General features: G+C 42.6%; 1 protein-coding gene across 1 annotated transcript in view; it reads right to left on the bottom strand.

Annotated features, from left to right (window-relative positions):
* LOC307063677 (forkhead-associated domain-containing protein 1-like) overlaps window positions 1–19,314 on the bottom strand; it is a gene marked incomplete at both ends in the record, with an annotated part of 98,541 nt that overhangs the window by 68,585 nt on the left and 10,642 nt on the right. The window contains 1 exon segment of the mRNA XM_079719919.1: window positions 10,403–10,609. Within this exon segment, the coding sequence (XP_079576045.1) occupies window positions 10,403–10,609 (207 nt within the window).

Here is a 19,314-nt window from a genome sequence, read left to right as displayed (position 1 = left end):
AACTCTCTCATTAGTCAACTGCAATGAGAAATTGGCTATGGATACAAGAGTTCAGCTAAAGTCAATGAAAGCATTCTGTGAGACTCAGCTGGCTATAGAGAATTTACAAGAAAGAGTACTGTATTTCTTGTTACATGGAAAGACTGTGCTACACATTCTTTATATCAGTAAACCTTATGCTATGCATCCATGTACTTTACTTTTCCCAGAGAGCTGGTCATTAAATATTTACCAGCCAACCGCTGGCTGTGCTGGCACCCAGCACAGTGCCTGCTACTCATGGTAGGTGTTCGCTGACTGAGCTGAACGGTTGGCAAACCAAGTGTAAATAAAAAGGACTTTGATTCTGGGGCTGGGATGGGGAAAATACATGCTAAGCCTGGCGCATCTTGTAACAGCAGAGAGTAAGGAAGTGCCCAAAATGAAAAGGTGGGGAGATGCTCAAGGACACAGCAAGCAATCTGAAAGAGCTCCCAGTGGCCAAGGCTGGAAGAATTTGAGCGAGGAACCAGTTAATGAGTATTGGATTATAACTCAAAGTGTAAAATCAGTATACATGGGTCCATATTGACATAGATACATTAGTGAGTAAATACATAAAGGAGGGAGAAGAGACCGGCTTCCTTACAGAAGAATTTAACGTACATAGATGTGGAGCTTAATTCCCACGGTCTGGAAGGGCCTGGGGGGTAGGGGTGATCGTGGCGAGCAGGCACACTGACCGCAGCATGGAGGAGCCATGGACCTCGGAAGACAGAATGGAGACTAGAAAACATGGCCAGTAGATCTCAGAAGCCAGGAGAGGGGGCTACTTGGTGCCAGGACAAACGGCCTTTATCTCAACAGCTCCCAGGGTGTCACCGTAACTCAGAGACGGGTAATAATTCTAAGTCCCCAAGAAAAGGGTAAATTACGTACAGGGTTTCAGTGTGAGAAATCAGGATTATACATTTAGAACACAGAACCGCCAAGTTATACATTATTTTTAGGTTTTGGAACTTAAAAGAATTAAGCCCCTTTGAGCTGTTCAGAAAAGCCATTCATTTGGGTTTTTCCCAGCTGTGTTAAAGGAGATCTGGCCCATCTAATTTTCCCATTTTCTTGTAAATCTTCAATCTTATGGATTTTCCTTTCCTTTCAAGTTCTAATCAGCTTCCTGGTCAGTCCATAAAATGGGAAATAGAATCTAATGAGAAAACAGCCAGATTTTTGCAAATAGCTTTTGCTACCCCTAGACTTGGCCTGCTTCAATTCGGTCTTGCCAGATAGAGAGACGGAATGAATGACTGAATGAATGAATGATCATCAACTAAGTCAAGAGAAGGAGCAACGTTGTTCTGGTTTGGTAACAAAGGGTGTGGTCTGCCAGAGGAAGCAGGACGCGGCCCGGTTCCTGGCCGGGTCCGGGTTCTGTCTCAGCAGGATGCTAAGGGTTCAGCCCGCTCCCGTCTCCACCTCCCCCGATGTCAGCTGCATTGCCTGTAGATATCTGGTGACAACACAGCCTCAGGGGTCCTTGTGTGTGAGTTTTTGCTGCGGAGGCCGAGCCTGAGGCTGTCTGCTGCCCCGTGCCCTCCACTTCACTGGTCTCGGGAAATCGCCTTTGATATAAAACACCCAGCCTCAGGAGTTCTCATCACATCAGTAGGTCCCCACGGGACCTGTAAGAGCACAGGGTAGAGGAAATCCTACAAGGTCAGGAAAGAGATGACAAAGCTTGACCAGAAAGAGGCTTTGTTCTAAAGGGCACCATGCTCTCTGGTCATTCACTCAGTTGCCGGCTCCTCAACCCCCGGTACAGTAAAGCCACATCCTCCTCAAGAACGGGCCCTATTCAGAGGTTCCAGGAATGTGGAAACGCCACCTTTCTTGAGGCTGGACAACTAAGGCCCCGACTCTGAGCTTCTCATCACACCTGTTCACCACAGGAGAGAAATGAGCAACTCTGCTTCCTTGGAGACTGGCCTGGGACTTTTCCAATGGAAAAGTGGATTATTCGTCATTTTCCTCCCCCCAGATCCCTAGTGGCAAATCCCGTTCGGAAGGCTCCACTTAGGCAATAGGAATGCTTCCTAATGTCATGGACATCTTCTTTGTTTTTGCCTCCCCCGCATCCATTTCTTCCATCTTCTGGATGGGCACCTTAATTTTTTTGCAGGGAAGACACCCTTTCCCTGACAATCCTGAGTCCATAGAACTCTGACCCTTCCACCCCAGGGGTGAGACCATAACCCAGGCCTGGCCAATCAGAGCATTCCTGGTCCCTGGCCTCAGTGATTGGTTCAGGGGAAGCCACGTGATCCAAGCCACTGTCAATGAAGATGCTGGCTCTTTCCCTGGAACTGCTACTTTGTAGGGTGCTGGGGCTGCTGGTGGCTACTTTCCTACAGGTGAGGCAAGAGTCTGTCTGAGATTGGGAAGCTAACAGGGAAGAAAGAGTCAGATTCCTGACCATGATTTGGGCGCCTGGATCCAGCTGGGCCTAAGCTGCAGCTTTTGGCCTTTTCAGTTCCATGAGCTTTTTTTTTTTTTTTTTTTTTTGCCTAGGCTAGTTTTAGTTGGTTTTCTGACACTTGCAAACAATCAAATTTCCTGGACAGTATGCTTATTGAGACTTTAGCATAAGCATCACTATGTACTTAGAGTGAAAGTTGTTTTAAAGGTTATGACATGCTCAAATAAAACCCACCAAATTGTCATCATGCACCAAATTTACCTTTCAACTTATAAAAGTAAAGCAGCATCTCCAGAGAAGAATGATTTAAGACCAAGGAACCAATCATAAGACAAGTAGTAAAAGGCTGCCTAGAGAAACTTTGACAGATAAATAGTTCTCTAGCTACAGCAGGCTTCAGAGTACAAACCCCAAATTTCTGCTTCAAAAGTTACTCAGGGAAGACATTCCATAGTTTCATTTATTTCGTTTTTTGGCCTCGCCATGCACTTGTGGGATGTTAGTTACCTGATCAGGAATTGAACCCAGGCCCTCAGCAGTGAGAGCACTGAGTCCTAACCACTGGACCACCAGGGAATTCCCAACAGTCCACAGTTTTAAAAGAAAACTTTCCAGTTGAAGAAACAGGCAAAAATTGTAATATGCATCTGTTGTATATATAATATGTTAATGTCTAGTATATTTATCAGATCCATGTCAATGTAATTATATTATTACTATATTTGCAAATGCATATATATGTGTATGTATATTTAGAACCACATATTTCCAGCTCTTTTTTAAAGAGGTATTGAAAAGACTGTTCAAAATTTATTTTTACAGCTTGTCTGTTTTTTCTTATTCCTCAGTAAACTTAAGCTATTAACCAGCACATTTCCTGGCACACAGTAAGGCTCAATCTGAGTGAGTCCTTTCTCCCCAGCTCCCCCCTCTATTTTAAGTTCTTCTTTTAGAAACCAAATCAAATGAAAGAGGCAGTACAGCATAGTGTTACAAGCAGAGGCTGGTAAACGTTTTCTGTAGAGCCAGACAGTAAACATTTCCAGCCCTGTGGGCCATAGGATCTGCCCAGCTTACTCTGCCCTTGTAGCCGACAACACAGGCACTACTGAAATGAATGGGATGGCTGTGTTCCCAGGAAACTTCACAAAAGCAGGCGATGGCCCGCCCTTGGCCCTGGGCCATACTGTGCCGACCTCTGGTTAAGAACTTGGGATCCGGAGTCACACAGACTCTGGTCCGGCTCCCTGCTCTTCTCCTTCTCTGGGACCCTGACGAGCGTGTTATTTCTGTGCCTTGTCTGTAAGGCATAGGGATACTAACAGCCATTTCTTAGTCTGTGAGAAGTGGGTGAGACAGTGCACGTGAAATGCTGGGAACACTTCCTGGTCCATAATAAATGAGCATAAAACATTAGCCATCAGGTGTGATCACCATCGTCAAAACAGAAGAAGAAAGGGGGCAACTGAATTTTACAGGAACGGCAGCAATATCCCTGGTAAAGAGTTAGTGGGTGGACTTCCCTGGGTGCACAGTGGTTAAGAATCCGACTGCCAATGCAGGGGACAGGGATTCGAGCCCTGGTCCAGGAAGATCCCACATGCCGCGGAGCAACTAATCCCATGGACCACAACTACTGAGCCTGTGCTCTAGAGCCCGCGAGCCACAACTACTGAGCCCGCGTGCCACAACTACTGAAACCCACGCACCTAGAGCCCATGCTCCGCAACAAGAGAAGCCACCGCAATGAGAAACCCGCGCACTGCAACGAAGGGTAGCCCCCGCTCGCCGCAACTAGAGAAAGCCCGCGCGCATCGACGAAGATCCAACGCAGCCAAAAATAAATAAATAAAATAAATAAAATAATTAAAGAATAAAAGTTAGTGGAGCCAGGGACTTCCCTGGCCGTCCAGTGGTTAAGACTCCACGCTTCCAATGCAGGGGGTGCAGGTTTGATCCCCGGTTGAGGAACTAAGATCCTGCATTGGTGCAGCCACAAAAAAAGTTAGTGGAGCCAAACAAGCAAGGAAGCCAGATAACTGAAAATGCATTTTCTTCTATTATCAGTGGCTTTCGTTTTTACCCACGTAATGAATCATCTCCTGTCAGCATGTGAAATTGCAGGTTGGACTGGGAATTGCAAGACCTTCCTTAACCGCTGGGCAGTGAAGGACCTGCCTGGGCTCTCACGGCCCCACAATGCTTCGTGCTATTAGGAAAAGGCTCCAAGGGACTCAGGAGAGCCGGCTTTTAATCCTCTCTCTGGATCTATAGGACTGATGCCTAACCTTGGGGAAGTCGCTGAAACTCTCTGAGCCTCAGTTTATTCCATGATAGGGGTGGTCCCAGGGACCTCTATAAAAACAACTGAAGGGGGAAAGGGGACCTGGGATTAATGAGTAGCTCCTTGGCAGACATTGGAAATTGAAGCTCAGAAAGGTAAAGTCAGTTGCAGCTGGCATTTCAACTTGGCTCCATCCAACTCCAAAGCCCTTGCTTTCTCGATTGTGTTCTGCAGAGCTTCCCCATTAAAGCAGCAAGGAATATTGGCCGACAGAGGGCGCTCTTCTCGCAAGACAGGAGGTCATGACATTGCAGGGACAGAAGACAGTATCCAGGAGCCACGTGGGAGAGCCTGGCTGTACTGGGAACAGGGCAGAGCAGGCTACAGGGAAGGCCAGACACAGGCAATCATGGGGATGGGGGCTGCCGCCAAGGAGCTGTCAACCCCCTCATGGAACAACTCGGCACGTCATTTCTGGCGCCTGGCTTCCTTTTTCATTCTGGTCATTTCCATCAGTTTTGCCGTATTTCCGAACAGAGAAAGACATGATTGATACATACGGGTGACGTGGGTTTCCTCACTCAGATGTCTTGTAAGAACGGTGCCACTGTGACTAGCACAGCTTGTTTCCACACCTAATTTCCCAGAGCTCAGAAAGCACGAGTAAAGGCAACAACCAACAAAACCCACAACACGTCAGCACACCTGACTCTGGGACTTCAATTTCCTACGCCTGGTGCCAAGACTCTATGGGATTAATCAACGGTTGCTTCAGGGCATTGCAGATGGCCCTGCGGGTTATGTCCTGCACAGTTTCAGTGGGCGCCATCCACATGGACTATGTTGTGAATGGTGACCCTGGAGATGTGCAATATGGCAGCCCTAGGTAATACTTTGATGAGAGAGCTATAATTTACAAAGTATGGTCCTGGGGGCTTCCCTGGTGGCGCAGTGGTTGAGAGTCCACCTGCCGATGCAGGGGACACGGGTTTGTGCCCCGGTCCGGGAAGATCCCACATGCCGCGGAGCGGCTGGGCCTGTGAGCCATGTCCGCTAAGCCTGCACGTCCGGAGCCTGTGCACTGCAACGGGAGAGGCCACAACAGTGAGAGGCCCGCGACCGCAATAAAAAAAAAAAAAAAAAAAAAAAAAGGATGGTCCTGGGCACAACCTGGCTGCCAATGCACTTTGTCAAACAAGAGTTTTTCTTTATATTTTTCCATCTTGTATGTTATTCTATGGGTAATTTATCTGCAAATATATTTATCTGCTAGCGGGGGCAGGTCTTGGGAGATTTCCCTGTCCAAAAGGACACTTACAAAGGAGGCATCTTGGCTGCTCCATGCTGGTTTGCTTGACTCTAAAGCTGAGGGTTATCATGTGCTTATTAGGTGCCAGACGCGGGACTAAGCAATTTACGCACTTTGCCCACTTAATACCACAGTCACTCAAGGTGGTAGGAACTATTGTTACAGGAGTGGGGACCGAGGCCCTGAGAGGTAGATGATTTGTGCACGTCCAGTATAAAAGCCGGTCAAGAGCAGGGCTGGGACGGTGCTGGAGTCAGCCTGACCTCAGGGCACGTGCTCTAACCACTGTGACATCTGCAAACACATCTGGATTCCTAACCGCCCCGCACCTCACCCCCCTCCCCCAATAAAATGCTGTCTCACCCTCCTCTATTGGTTAGGGTCACCACAAAACCTGAAATAAATGCTTTCATTTGGGAACTCTTTGTCGGGAGAAAAACAGTTCTCATCATCCTTAATCTGTATGATATCAGGGCAGTCCACCGTGGAAACTCCATCCAAGGAGGAAACACAGCGCCCTCACCAGGGACCCCAAAATCAATTGGAAACAAGAATATGCCGGAAGCAAGACGGCCACGAATGTTTTAGAAAAACTGGGCTTCAAAATATTTGATGAGAGATGCTCTTCAATACCTCTCCCCTTTTCCCCTCTTCCTTTCTCTTCTTTTAAATAGCCAGCAGGTTGGGGTCATCAGGAAGTGGAATTTGTAGGAAGGTGTCAGTCAGTCCACAGGCCGCCCTCACACGGACGCTGCAAAGGACCCCTCCATGAATATGAGCGTCATGGATGGAAGCTTCTCAAGCTGGGGACGCCCCGGCAGAGAGTACTTTTGAGAAGATGGGGCTGTGGAGAGTCCTGCAAAGTGCCCTGGGCACAGGCCAGGGGAACACTTGTGCAGCTGCCTGCAGTCAACCGAGGAATGAAGCAAGGTGCAAGTGCGTGTAGGAATAAGAATTGAAAAAATCCGTGTATATTCGAGTGACTGTGAGAGTATGCTTTCCTCGGTGTGAAAACCAGTCAAGGCTACTGCTCCAGCTAGCATCAGACTAAATGGTTTTCTCCCCTCCTTTTTCCGCAAGTGGGGATAGTGTTTAATTTGCACTGACTAGCTGTGTGGCCCTGGGGAAATTACTTAACCTCTCTGAGTTTCGCATTCCTTGTCTGTAAAATGGGGATCACGGGAGAACCCATCTCATAGGTTGCTATGAGCGTGAAATAAGGGAGAGCAGGTGAATTGCTTAGCACAGTGCTGTTCACGTCAGTGATTCCTCCTGCTGCTCTCCTGGTTTCTCTTCTTACAAAGCATCTTCTTCCGTCTTATCTACTCAAGGTTAGAGGTCGTCATCACTTTTTCCCACAATTATATAAGAAGCACCTTGTAAAATAAAGTCCCCATTCCATAGTTGTACACTCGTGTTCATAACAAACTTACTCAAAATGGCCACAAGGTGGAAGCAACCCAAGTGGCCATGGATGGATGAACAGGTAAACAAAATGTGGTGAATCCATACAATGAAATATTCAACTGGAATGAACCATGAGGATATCATACTAAGTGAAATAAGATGGTCACAAAAGGAAAAACAATGTAAGATTCCACTTATATGAGGAACCTAGAATAGTCCAATTCACAGACACAGAAAGCATGGTGGGAGGGGAGGAAGGAAGCAGGGGGTTTGATGTGATGGTCATAGAGTTTCAGTTTGGGAAGATGAACAAAGTTCTGAAGATGGATGGGGGTGATGGCTGCACAACAGTGTGAATAGATTTAATGCCACTGTGAACTGTACACTTAACATGGTTAAGATGGTAAATTTTATGTGTATTTTACCATAATTTTGAAAATTAAAAGTTAAAAACAAACCCCAAAATGAAATACTTCCAAGGTTTCTCTGAGGTTTGGTATGAAAGAAATGGAGGAAAATGTTCTGAGAGCAGGTTGTGGTGATGGCTGCACAACTCCATCAATATATTCAAATTGATTGAATTGATCACTTAAAATGGGTGAAGTTTCTGTTATGTAAATTGTACTTCAGTGAAGCTGTTAAGAGCAAGCAAGCAAACAAACACATGCTGTGATCCAGAGGAAACTTTGGAGGATGAAGGAGCTGTTCACTGTCTTGATTGTGGCTATGGTTTCACAGGTGTACCCATATGTCAAAGCCCATCCACTTACAGACTTTAAACATGTGCTGTTTATTGCATGTCAATTATATCTTAATAAAGCTGTGTTTTAAAAAGGCAGAAGAGTATTCCATATATAAACGAACTCCTTATAATGTATTAAACTCCTTATAATATATTAAACAATATAATTTATTAAACAATGCCCCCTTTGGATGGAAATAGGTTTCAAATTTTATGTCCCTATAAATAATATTTCAATAAATATCTTTGTCGGAAAAAGAAGAAAAAAATGCAGATATTGTTTGCTGCTCCCCCTCTTCTTCTCCCCACGGGCAAGCCACAGAGTCAGAATTTCCCAGGGAGGGGGCCTGGGAACCTGTAATTTTACTGAACATTCCTGAAAAATTCTTGGAATCAGACATGTTGGGGCACATTGAATCGAACTTCATGAACTTGGATTTCCAGGCTTGGGAGTGTGAAATCCCCTTTCCTTTGATCCCTAAAAAAATTCTGTAAGTGTTCCATACAAATGATTCTAAATTTCGGTTTCCCTCCTATTGGCGGTGCATCAGAATCATCAGGGAGCTTGTGAGAATGCATATTCCCAGGCCCTACTCCCAGGGAGGATGTGTATGGTTGCCAGATTTCGCATAAATAAATAAATGAATAACTAAATATATAATAAACTATAGGATGTCCATTAAATGTGAATTTCAGATAAACACCAAATAATTTTTTTAGCATAAGTGGTTCCTTACAATAGTTGGGCCACACCTGTACATAAAAATTATTTGTTGCTTATCTGAACTTCAGACTTAACTGGGTGTCCTGTATTTCATCTGGGAATCCTAAGTATGAGTCCTCAGGCCCGGGGTGAAGCCCAGATCTGCACTGTTGGTCTGCTCCCCACGTGCTTCTGACGAGGGGGATCCTTAGAACCCATGTTGAGAACCCCTGATCAAGTCAACACCTTCTGGGTCAGGAGCCCCTCCTCAGGGCGGCCAGTGGATCCCAGTGCATCCCACAAGTGAGCACACTTTAATGTTGGTCCAAGGAGGAAAAGGGGGCTGAGAAGCAGCAGGAGAAAACTGCCCCAGATTTTCAAAGCCAAACGTGGTGGATGTGGTGTCACGGGCCCTGCAGCCTGAGGGACGGTGCTGATCTTCTCTGAGTGAGTATTTAAGGCTGCCTAGGGGACCCACACCCCAGGATTCTGTCTAAATTCTCTAAACTTTATTTATTTATAACTAGCCTCATCCCAGAAAGGACTTTAAGCCTCGGAGGTCTCAGTCCATGCAGCGTTCTTGGTGCTGGGGAGTGAGGTTAACACGCCGTCTCTCTGGGACACACACGACAGGTATTCATTGTGTGCTCACCACGAATGGGCATTATTCTGGGAGTTTTACAATTAGAACCATCTCATTTAGCTCTCGAGATAAGCCTGCAAGGTCATTGCTGTCGTTGGCCCCATTTTGTAGATGAGGAAACCGAGGTTCCGAGGGGTCCAATGGCTTGTGCAAGAGCTCACCGAGTAGGCCAGTGGCAGAGCTGGGGTTCTGACCCAGGACTGTGTTGCTAACCAGTCCCCATCCTGCCTCCCTACTGAACCAGATACTTCTTGTGACTGAGCTTTGCTGGGCGAATTTTGGCTTACGTTCCGCATAACCTGGGGCCATACTTTAGGTCCTGATCCCGGGAACATTTCTGATCCGGTGTGATAACAGCTGGCAGGCCTTGAACGTCTACTCCGGCCAGAGACTTTGACTTTTTATACATAGATACTCTCTCAACGCCCTGCACCGATGAGAAGACCCAGACCCAGGCACGCAGAGAAGCCTGGCCGAGGTCGCAAAGCTAGGAAGTTGCAGAGCACTGATCTGCCTAAAAAGGAAGCATCCATCTCTGCATCTTCAAAAGCACACACCTGCTTTCCACCTCCCCTCGCCAAGCTTCACTTCACAGGAAAACGCTCTTGTTCCGGGCTGGTCGCTAGGCAACCCTTGCATGTAATTCCATGAAATGCCCAGAAGAGGGCGCGAGGACTCGCTCTCCCCGGGCACCCACGCGATGGGTCTGAACTTCACAGAATCTCGAAAGCAAGAGTGATGCGCTCCAGACGACCTCCACCTGTGGCCGTACCCGAGCCCTAGGCTGCACGGAAGGTGACACAACACGGCACCTCTGCCCCCCGCCCTCCCCCCCACCCCCGCAGGGGCCTGGACTCACCGAGGCTGGGTTTTCGATGACCAGTTCATAGGTCAGCCCTCCGGACCCAAACCTCAGGATGTCTCCGGGTAGGAGCTTCACAGCCACGTTCTGAATGTGGCACTCATTGACGAACGTGCCGTTGCAGGAATTGAAGTCGTGGAGAACAAAGCTGCTTTCGGCCTCATTATATTCAATGAGTGCGTGATGGTTGTCGACGTCTGCAGACTGAAATGCAGAAGGGGGACAGTCAGAGCCAGGAATAACAAGGAATAACTAGTGCCACTGACACTGGGGGCCCCAATGTGCTAACCACTTCATATGGCTAGATGGTCACTCTAATCCTCATTTTAAGAGGAGGATGCTGAGGGTCAGAGAGGTTAAGTGACTTGCCTAAGGCCACACAGCTAGTACGTGGAGGGTCACCAGACCCTGACAGCAGACCCAGACTAGATGCCCAGTTTTGGGGTAGGGCGTCAGGCAACACAGAGGCAAGAGGGAACTCGGGGGGAATTGGCCAGGAATTGGCCACTTGATAGTTCTCTGATCCCATGCAAGTATCCTTTTGGTTGTCCCGAGTGGCAAGACAGCAGAAATGGCCCAACACAAACCAGAAAGGTCAGTTGGCAAGTGACAACTGTCCATTTACTGCAAGTGTTAAAGTTAAGGGGAGGTTTTGTAATAATTGTTGTTTTCATTTGTTTGTTCTATTCATTTTAAAAATAACATGTTTTTTCTAGTAATGCAGAAAATGAGAACTAGAGAAAAACACAGAGAAGACATTAAAATCACTTAGACTCCCGTCCCCCAGAGGCAGGCACTGAGAACACGATGGTTCACATCCTTCCAGTCTTTTCTCTATGCTTACAATCTTTTTAAAAAGTTTAAACACAATTGAGCTCACACCACAAAACATAGTTTTATAACTAACATTTAAAAGCCTTGGTGTACAATGAAGGTTTTCCCCATGTGATTAATTATTACTGTTGCTTCTTAAAGCTAATCAGAATTTATCTAACCAAAGATGATCTATATTTCAATAGGGGCCCTGGTGTGACCACATTTCCCCCAAAAGAGAGAGACGCCAGACAGTGAATTGTCAGTGGGGTAAGAAACCTCCTGTGTAACCACTTTAATAAGAAGAATGAGCAAAATTCGGCACCAAGGAGGAAATATCACATCTCCCCTGGCCCCGGCGCCCTGCAATATGGGCTGCAGGGCATGTGCGAAGTCCTCTGTCTTCTCAGGATACTGCCTATGAGCCATCCACTCCAGCCTGAGACTTTGCAATTATTTTCTAAGTCACTTTTCTCAGAGTGCCTCATCCAACTTTCATAGAGAGTACTTGGACTTAGAAATCTATCCTAACGTCCCACAATATAATTATAAGCAATAGCTTATATTAATAATAGCTTATAATATATGAATAGATAATAATATAACTGCATATATTAGTAGAATATATTAATGACACATTATGTGTAATTAAACAAATGCCAGGAAATTTGCTAAGTGCTTTACTGCATTATCCCATCTCATCTTCACAATAATTCAAAGGGATACTTCCTCATTTCAAAAAAATTAATTTTTTATTGAAGTCTAGTTGATTTACAATGTTGTGTTAGTTTCAGGTGTACAGCAAAGTGATTCAGTTATACATATATATAATATCTATTCTTTTTCAGATTCTTTTCCATCACAGGTTACTGCAAGATATTGAATATACTTCCCTGTGCTGTACAGTAGGTCCGAAAATTACTCATTTTTTAGATGAGGAAACTGAGGCATAGAACGATTAAGTGTGCCCACAGTCAGCCACTTTGACTCGCTTGGCTTGTTCCCAGGTTTGCCTGATTCAAATGACTGTGCCTTTACCCACTTTTCAAATTCCTACCAAACACTTTGGCACTTAAAATACTGAAACACAAGAAGAAAGCAGGAGTAGCTCTATTAATTTCAGGCAGAGCCAACTTCAGAGGAAGGAGAGTTATCAGGGATAAAGAGAGGCGATACATAGTGATAAAGGGGTCGATTCTCCAAGCAGACATAACAGTCCTTCATTGTATGTACCCAAGAATAGAGCATCAAAGTATGGAAGGCAAAAACTGATAGAACTGCAAGGAGAAGCAGATGAATCCATCATGGTAGCTGGAGACCTCAACAGCCCTCTGTCAGTGACGCGCAGACCCACCAGGCAGAAAATTAGTAAGAATGAAGTTGAACTGAACAGCACTACCATCATCTGGATCTAACTGGCAACCACATAGCTTCATCCCACAGCAACAAAACACACATCCTTCTCAAGCTCCCATGGAACATTCACCAAGCAGACCACATTCCAGGCCACGAAATATACCTCAACAAATGTAAAAGAACAGAAATTATACAAAGTACGTTTTCAGAACACAATGGAATTAGGCTAGAAACCAATACCAGAAAGACAGCTGGAAAATCCCCAAATATTTGGAGATTAAACAACACACTTCTAAATAACAGATGGGTCAAGGAGGAAGTCTCATGGGAAATAAAAATTTATCTTGAGCTAAATGAAAATGAAAATACAACCTATGAAAATTTGCAACATGCAGTGAAAGCAGTGCATGGAGGGAAGTTTATGGCATTGAAGGCATACATTTGAAAAGATCTAAGCTTCCACCTTATGAAACTAGAGAAAGAAGAGCAATATAAGCCTACCACAAGCAGAAGAAAAGAAGCAATGAATGAAATTAAAAGCAGGAAAACAAGAGAGAAAAGTCAGCAAAATAAAGAGCTGTTTTTTTTTTTTTTTTGTAAAGATCAATAAAATTGACAAACCTCTAGCAGGATAACCAAGAAAAAGAGAGAAGATACAAATTACTCAAATCAGAAATGAAAGCGATGGCATCACTACTGATCTCATGGACACTGAAGGGATAATAAAGGAATATTATGAATAATTCTATGCCCACAGATTTTATAACTTAATGAAGTGGACCATTTCCTTGAAAGACACAATCTACTGAAACTCAGAAAAGGAGAAATAAATACTCTGAATAGACTCATATCTAGTAAAGAATTTGAATCAATAATGAATAACCTTCCAAAATGGAAAGCACCAGGCCTGGATGGGTTCACTGGTAAATTCTATCAAATATTAAGGAAAGAATGATACCAGTTCTCAATAATCTCTTCCAGAAAATAGAAGAAGAGAGAACACTTCCCAGCTCATTCTGTGAGACCAAACTTATTCTAATAGCAAAACCAGATAAAGATATTACAAAACAGGAAAATTTCAGACCAATACCTCTCATGAACATAGATGCAAAATCCTCAACAAAATATTAGCAAATTGAATCCAATGATGTATAAAAAGAGTTCTACACCACAGTCAAGTGGGATTTATTCCAGGTATGCAAGGCGGTTCAACATTTGGAAATCAATTAATGTAATCCATTACATCAACAGCGTAGAGAAGAGAAATCGCATTATCATAACAGTAGATGCAAAAGGAGCATTTGACAAAATTACACACCCATGCATGATAAACTAACAAACCACCAAACCACCAAAACAACTCTTGGCAAATTAGGGATGGAGGGGAACTTCCTCAACCTGATAAAGTACATCTATAAAAACCCTAAAGCTAACGTCATATTTAATGGTGAGAAACTAGAAACTTTCCAATTAAGATCAGGAATAAGGTGAAGATGTCCCCTTTCACCACTCATTTTCAACATTGTACTGTATGTCCTAGCTAATGCAACAAGGCAAGGAAAGAGAATAAAAGACAGATTGGGAAGGAAAAAAAAAATCTTTGGTGAGGTGTTTGTTCAGATCTTTTGCCCATTTTGCAGATGGCATGATTGTCTATGCAGAAAATCCCAAAGAACCAACAAAAAGCCCTCCTGGAACTAATGAGCAATTATAGCCAGGTTGCAGGATACATGATTAATATACAAAAGTCAATTGCTTTCCTATATACCAACAATGAACAAGTGGAATTTGAAATTAAAAACACAACACCATTTACGTTAGCACCAAAAAAAAAAAATGAAGTACTTAGGAATAAATCTAACAAAATACTTAGCTATATGAAGAGGTATATGAAGAAAACTACAAAATGTTGATGAAAGAAATCAAAGTAGTCTAAATAAATGAAGAGATATTTCATGTTTATTTGAAATTCCTTAATGATGTATGATGTTTAACATCTTTTCATATGCTTATTTGACATCTGTAGATTTTCTTTGGTGAGGTGTCTGTTCAGCTCTTTTGCCCGTTTTTAAGTTGGGTTGGTTGGTTTCTTTTTGTTGACTTTTAAGACTCATTTATTTTGTTTATTTATTTATTTTAGTGACGTGTAGTTGATTTACAATGTTGTATTAATTTCTGCTGTACAGCAAAGTGATTCAGTTATACATATATATACATTCTTTTTAAAATATTCTATTCCATTATGGTTTATCACATGATATTGAATATAGTTCCCTGTGCTATACAGTAGGACCTTGTTGTTTATCCATCCTGGATGTAACAGCTCACATCTGCTAACCTCAACCCCCCACTCCATCTCTCCCTCAACGCCCTCCTCCTTGGCAACCACAGTCTGTTCTCTATATCCATGAAGACTCATGTATTTTGGATACATGCTTACAGCATCTTTATTCATAACTGCCAAAAACTGGAAGCAACCAAGATGTCCTTTAAAAGGTAAATGGATAAACAAATTGTGGTACATCCATACAATGAAATACTAGTGATAAAAATAAATGAGTTATCAAATAACAAAAAAGACATGGAGGAATCTTAAATGCATATTGCTTAGTGAAAGAACCTAGTCTGAAAAGGTTACATACTGTATGATTCCAACTGTATGAAATTCTGGAAAAGGTAAAACTATAAGGAGAGTAAAAGATCAGTGCTTGCCAGGGGCACAGGGGCTCTGGGGCTCAGGATGAAGAGGAGGGGCACAGGGCATTTTAGGGCAGTGAAAATATTTTTTATGATACTGTAATGGTGAATACTTGTCACTATACATTTGTCAAAACGAAAGAACGTACAACGCAAAGAGTGAACCCTAATGTAAACTATGGACTTAGTTAATAATATCATATCAATAATGGTTCATCAGTTGTAACAAATGTACCGCACTAATGCAAGATGTTAATAATAGGGGAAACTGTGTGTATTGGAGGGGTAGATATATGGGAACTCTCTGTATTCTCTGCTAAAATTCCTGTAAACCTAAAACTGTTCAAAAAAATAAAGTATTAAAAGAAATTAAAACACATTAGTTCTTTGGAAAATGTCACCCACATCATCTTCATCACCATTGCCATTGATTTTGTGTCCTTTGAACCTTTGATAACCCATGAATGAGAGAAATTCTGTGTGTTACATTTTGTTTGTCTCTTCCCAGGCTTCACTACTTTCAGTTCCTCAAAAACTGTCAAGCCATTATTAAGAAATCAAAGCAAGCAGGAAGTTTTAAATGACTCCACAAAATTGGGTGAGCCTCTACCACATGTTAGGCCAGGAGACAGCTTCCTAGTTCGGCCCTATAATATCACTCGCTCCCTTTACTTGGAAAATTGCTAAATGCTGCTATTGGACAGATGCCCTGCTGCTAATACAGACTGACTCTATAAGCTCCATCCTACTGAGCTGTCCAACTATGAGATGAACTGTTGTTTATTATTATTATTATTATTATTATTATTATTATTATTATTATTATTATCCTTATCATCATTTAACATACTTTGAGGGCTTCCTGTGAACTGGGCCCTGCTGAAGCATTTTGTGTGCATTTTTATCATTTAATCTGCATGACAGCCCTAAACAGGGACTCTATTGTTATCTCCATCTTAGAGATGAAGAAGCTTGGACTCAAAAGTTGAAGTGAGAGGACAGCATTACCTTGATACCAAACCCAGACAAAGACACTACAAGAAAACTACAGACCAATATCTCTTATGAACACTGATACCACAATCCTCAACAAAATATGAGGAAACTGAATTCAACAGCACATTAAAAGGATCATACACTGTGACCAAGTGGGATTTATTCTTGGAATGCAGACTTGATGGTTCAACATATGAAAATTAATCCACGTAATACATCACATTAACAGAAAGAAGGAAAAAAATGATCATCTCGATTGATGTACAAAAAGCATTTGACAAAATGCAACACTCTTTCATGATAAAAGCACTCAACAAACAGGGGATAGAGGGAAATTACCTCAACATAATAAAGGTCAAATATGAAAAGCCCACAGGTAGCATCATACTCAAAGGTGAAAGACTGAAAGCTTTTCGTCTAATATCAAGAATAAGATAAGGATAACTGCTTTTGCCACTTCTATTCAACAAAGTACTGGAAGTCCTAGCCAGAGCAATTAGGCAAGAAAAAGAAATAAAGGCATCCAAATTTGAAAGGAAGAAGTAAAATTATCTCTGTTCACAGGCAACATGATCTTACATGTACAAAATCGTAAAGAGTCCACGAAAAACCACAACCCTCTTAGAACTAATAAACAACATTCAGTAGCAAAATCGTAGGATACAAAATCAAAAACAAAGATCAGTTGTGTTTCTATATGCTCACAATGAACAATCTGAAAAGGAGGTTAAGAAAATAATTTCATGTATGATAGCATAAAAAAGAATAACATATTGTGGGATAAATTTAACCAAGGTGGTAAAAGATGTGTACACTGAAAACTACAAAGTGCTGCTGAAAGGAATTAAAGACACAAATAAATGGAAAGACACCCTGTATTCATGGGTTGGAAGACTTAATATTGTGAAGATGTCATTACTACACAGCAGGATCTACAGATTCAAAATCCCAACAGCAGTTTTGGCAGAAATAGAAAAATCCATCCTAAAATTCATATGGAATTTCAGTGGACCCCAAATAGCCAAAATAATCTTGAAAAAGAAAAGCAAAGCTGGAGGTCTCACACTTCCTGATTTCAAAACTTACTGCATACAAAGGTACAGTAATCAAAACAGTGTGATACTGACATAAGGTCAGGCACATAGGCCAATAGAATAGAATAGAGAGCACAGAAATAAAACTTTGCATATATGGTCCAATGACTTTTGACAAGGGTGCCAAGATTATTCAATGGGGAAAGAACAGTATTTTCAACAAATGATGCTGGGAAAGACTGCAAAAGAATTAAGTTGAACTCTTACCTTACACCATGTATAAAAATTAACTCAAAGTGGATCAAAAACTTAAACGTAGTCTAAAACTATAAAACTTTTAGAGGAAAACACAGGAGGAAAGCTTTATGACATTGGATTGGGCAATGCTTTTTTGGATATGATACCAAAAGCATAGGCAGCAAAAGTAAAAATAGATAAATTCAACTATATCAAAATTTAAAACTTCTGTGAATCAAAGGACACAATAAACAGGGTGAAAGGCCATCTAGAGAATGGGAGAAAATAGTTGCAAATCACAAATCTGAAAAAGGGTTAGTATGAAGAATATATAGAGAACTATAACTCAACAACAACAACAACAAAAAACCCCAAATAACCTGATCGAATATGGGCAAAGAACTGGAATAGACATTTCTCCAAAGAAGATATACAAATGTCCAACAAGCATATAAAAAGATGCTCATCATTACTAGTCATTAGGGAAATGCATATCAAAACCACAGTGAGATACCACCTCATACCCATTAGCATGGCTACTATCAAACACAAACAGCAACAGAAAATAACAAGTGTTGGCAAGGATGTAGAGTAGGGGAACACTAATGCACCGCTGAGAATGTAAAATGGTGCAGCTGATATGAAAAACAGTATTATTTATTTAGAATAAAATTATTATATGATCCTGCAAGTCCACTTCTGGGTATATACCACAAAGAATTGAAAGCAGGAACTTAAAGAGATATTTGTACACTCATGTTTATAGTAGCATTATTCACAATTGCCAAAAGGTGGAAGCCACCCAAGTGCCCACTGACCGATGATTGGATAAGCAAAATGCGGTCCATCCATACAGTGGAATATGATTCAGTGTAGGAGGAAGGAAATTCTGACACATGCTACAACATGGATGAACCGTGAGGACATTATGTGAAATAAGTGTCACAAAAAGGCAAATTTTGTATGATTCCACTTATGTGAGGTACATAGAGTAGTCAAGCTCATAGAAACAAAATAGAATGGGGGTTGCCAGGGGCCGGGGAAGGGGGAAACGGGGAGTTGTTGTTTAATGGGTACAGTTTCAGTTTTGCAAGATGAAAAATTCTGAGGCTGGTTGCACAACAATGTGAATAACTTACAACTACTGATCTGTACACTTAAAAGTGGTGAAGACAGTAAAATTTATATGTATTTTACCACGATTTAAAACATGGCTAAGATGAAGGGACTCACTCAACATCAGGATGCTGGCACAGGGCAATGTCAGGGTTTGAACCCAAGTCTAATTCCAAAACCTGTACCTTTGATTTGTACCCTGTGATTTTCAGAGTAGAGAAGGATTTAATAATGAGAGAGGAGACAGGCAGGACCTAATATAGAAAAAAAATGCATTTTTTAAAGGCTCCTGCATTTTAAAAGTCTTTAAAAAGTATATAGTGAGTCCATAAAATATTGAGACGTTTAAACATCTATTAACAATGCCCATCTGCTCTGATGACTCCTGTGCTTTGAGGAACCCTCCTCGGGAAGCTGACTTAGTTATGACGTTGCCCTGAGGTTCGCTGACGTTGTCGCTGAGGTTCGACGTGTACCTGGAACCGTCCTTTGGAGCTAGGTTTCAACCTTGCATCACCTGGAACTGGGAAGCCCCATCTTAGACCATAACCTCCCACTCCCAGCCTTCCTTATCCTCTGTCTCGTCCTCTCCTTGAGTCACGTAGCCTTTGCTCCCTGTTCCCTCCCTATGGGTAATGCCCTACGCTCACCCAGCCTGGG

This window comes from Hyperoodon ampullatus, assembly GCF_949752795.1.
Source record: "Hyperoodon ampullatus genome assembly, chromosome: 2".
Taxonomy (NCBI): Eukaryota; Metazoa; Chordata; class Mammalia; order Artiodactyla; family Ziphiidae; genus Hyperoodon; species Hyperoodon ampullatus.
The sequence above is the reverse complement of the archived record's forward strand: the minus strand, read 5'-3'. Positions and strand labels throughout refer to the sequence as shown.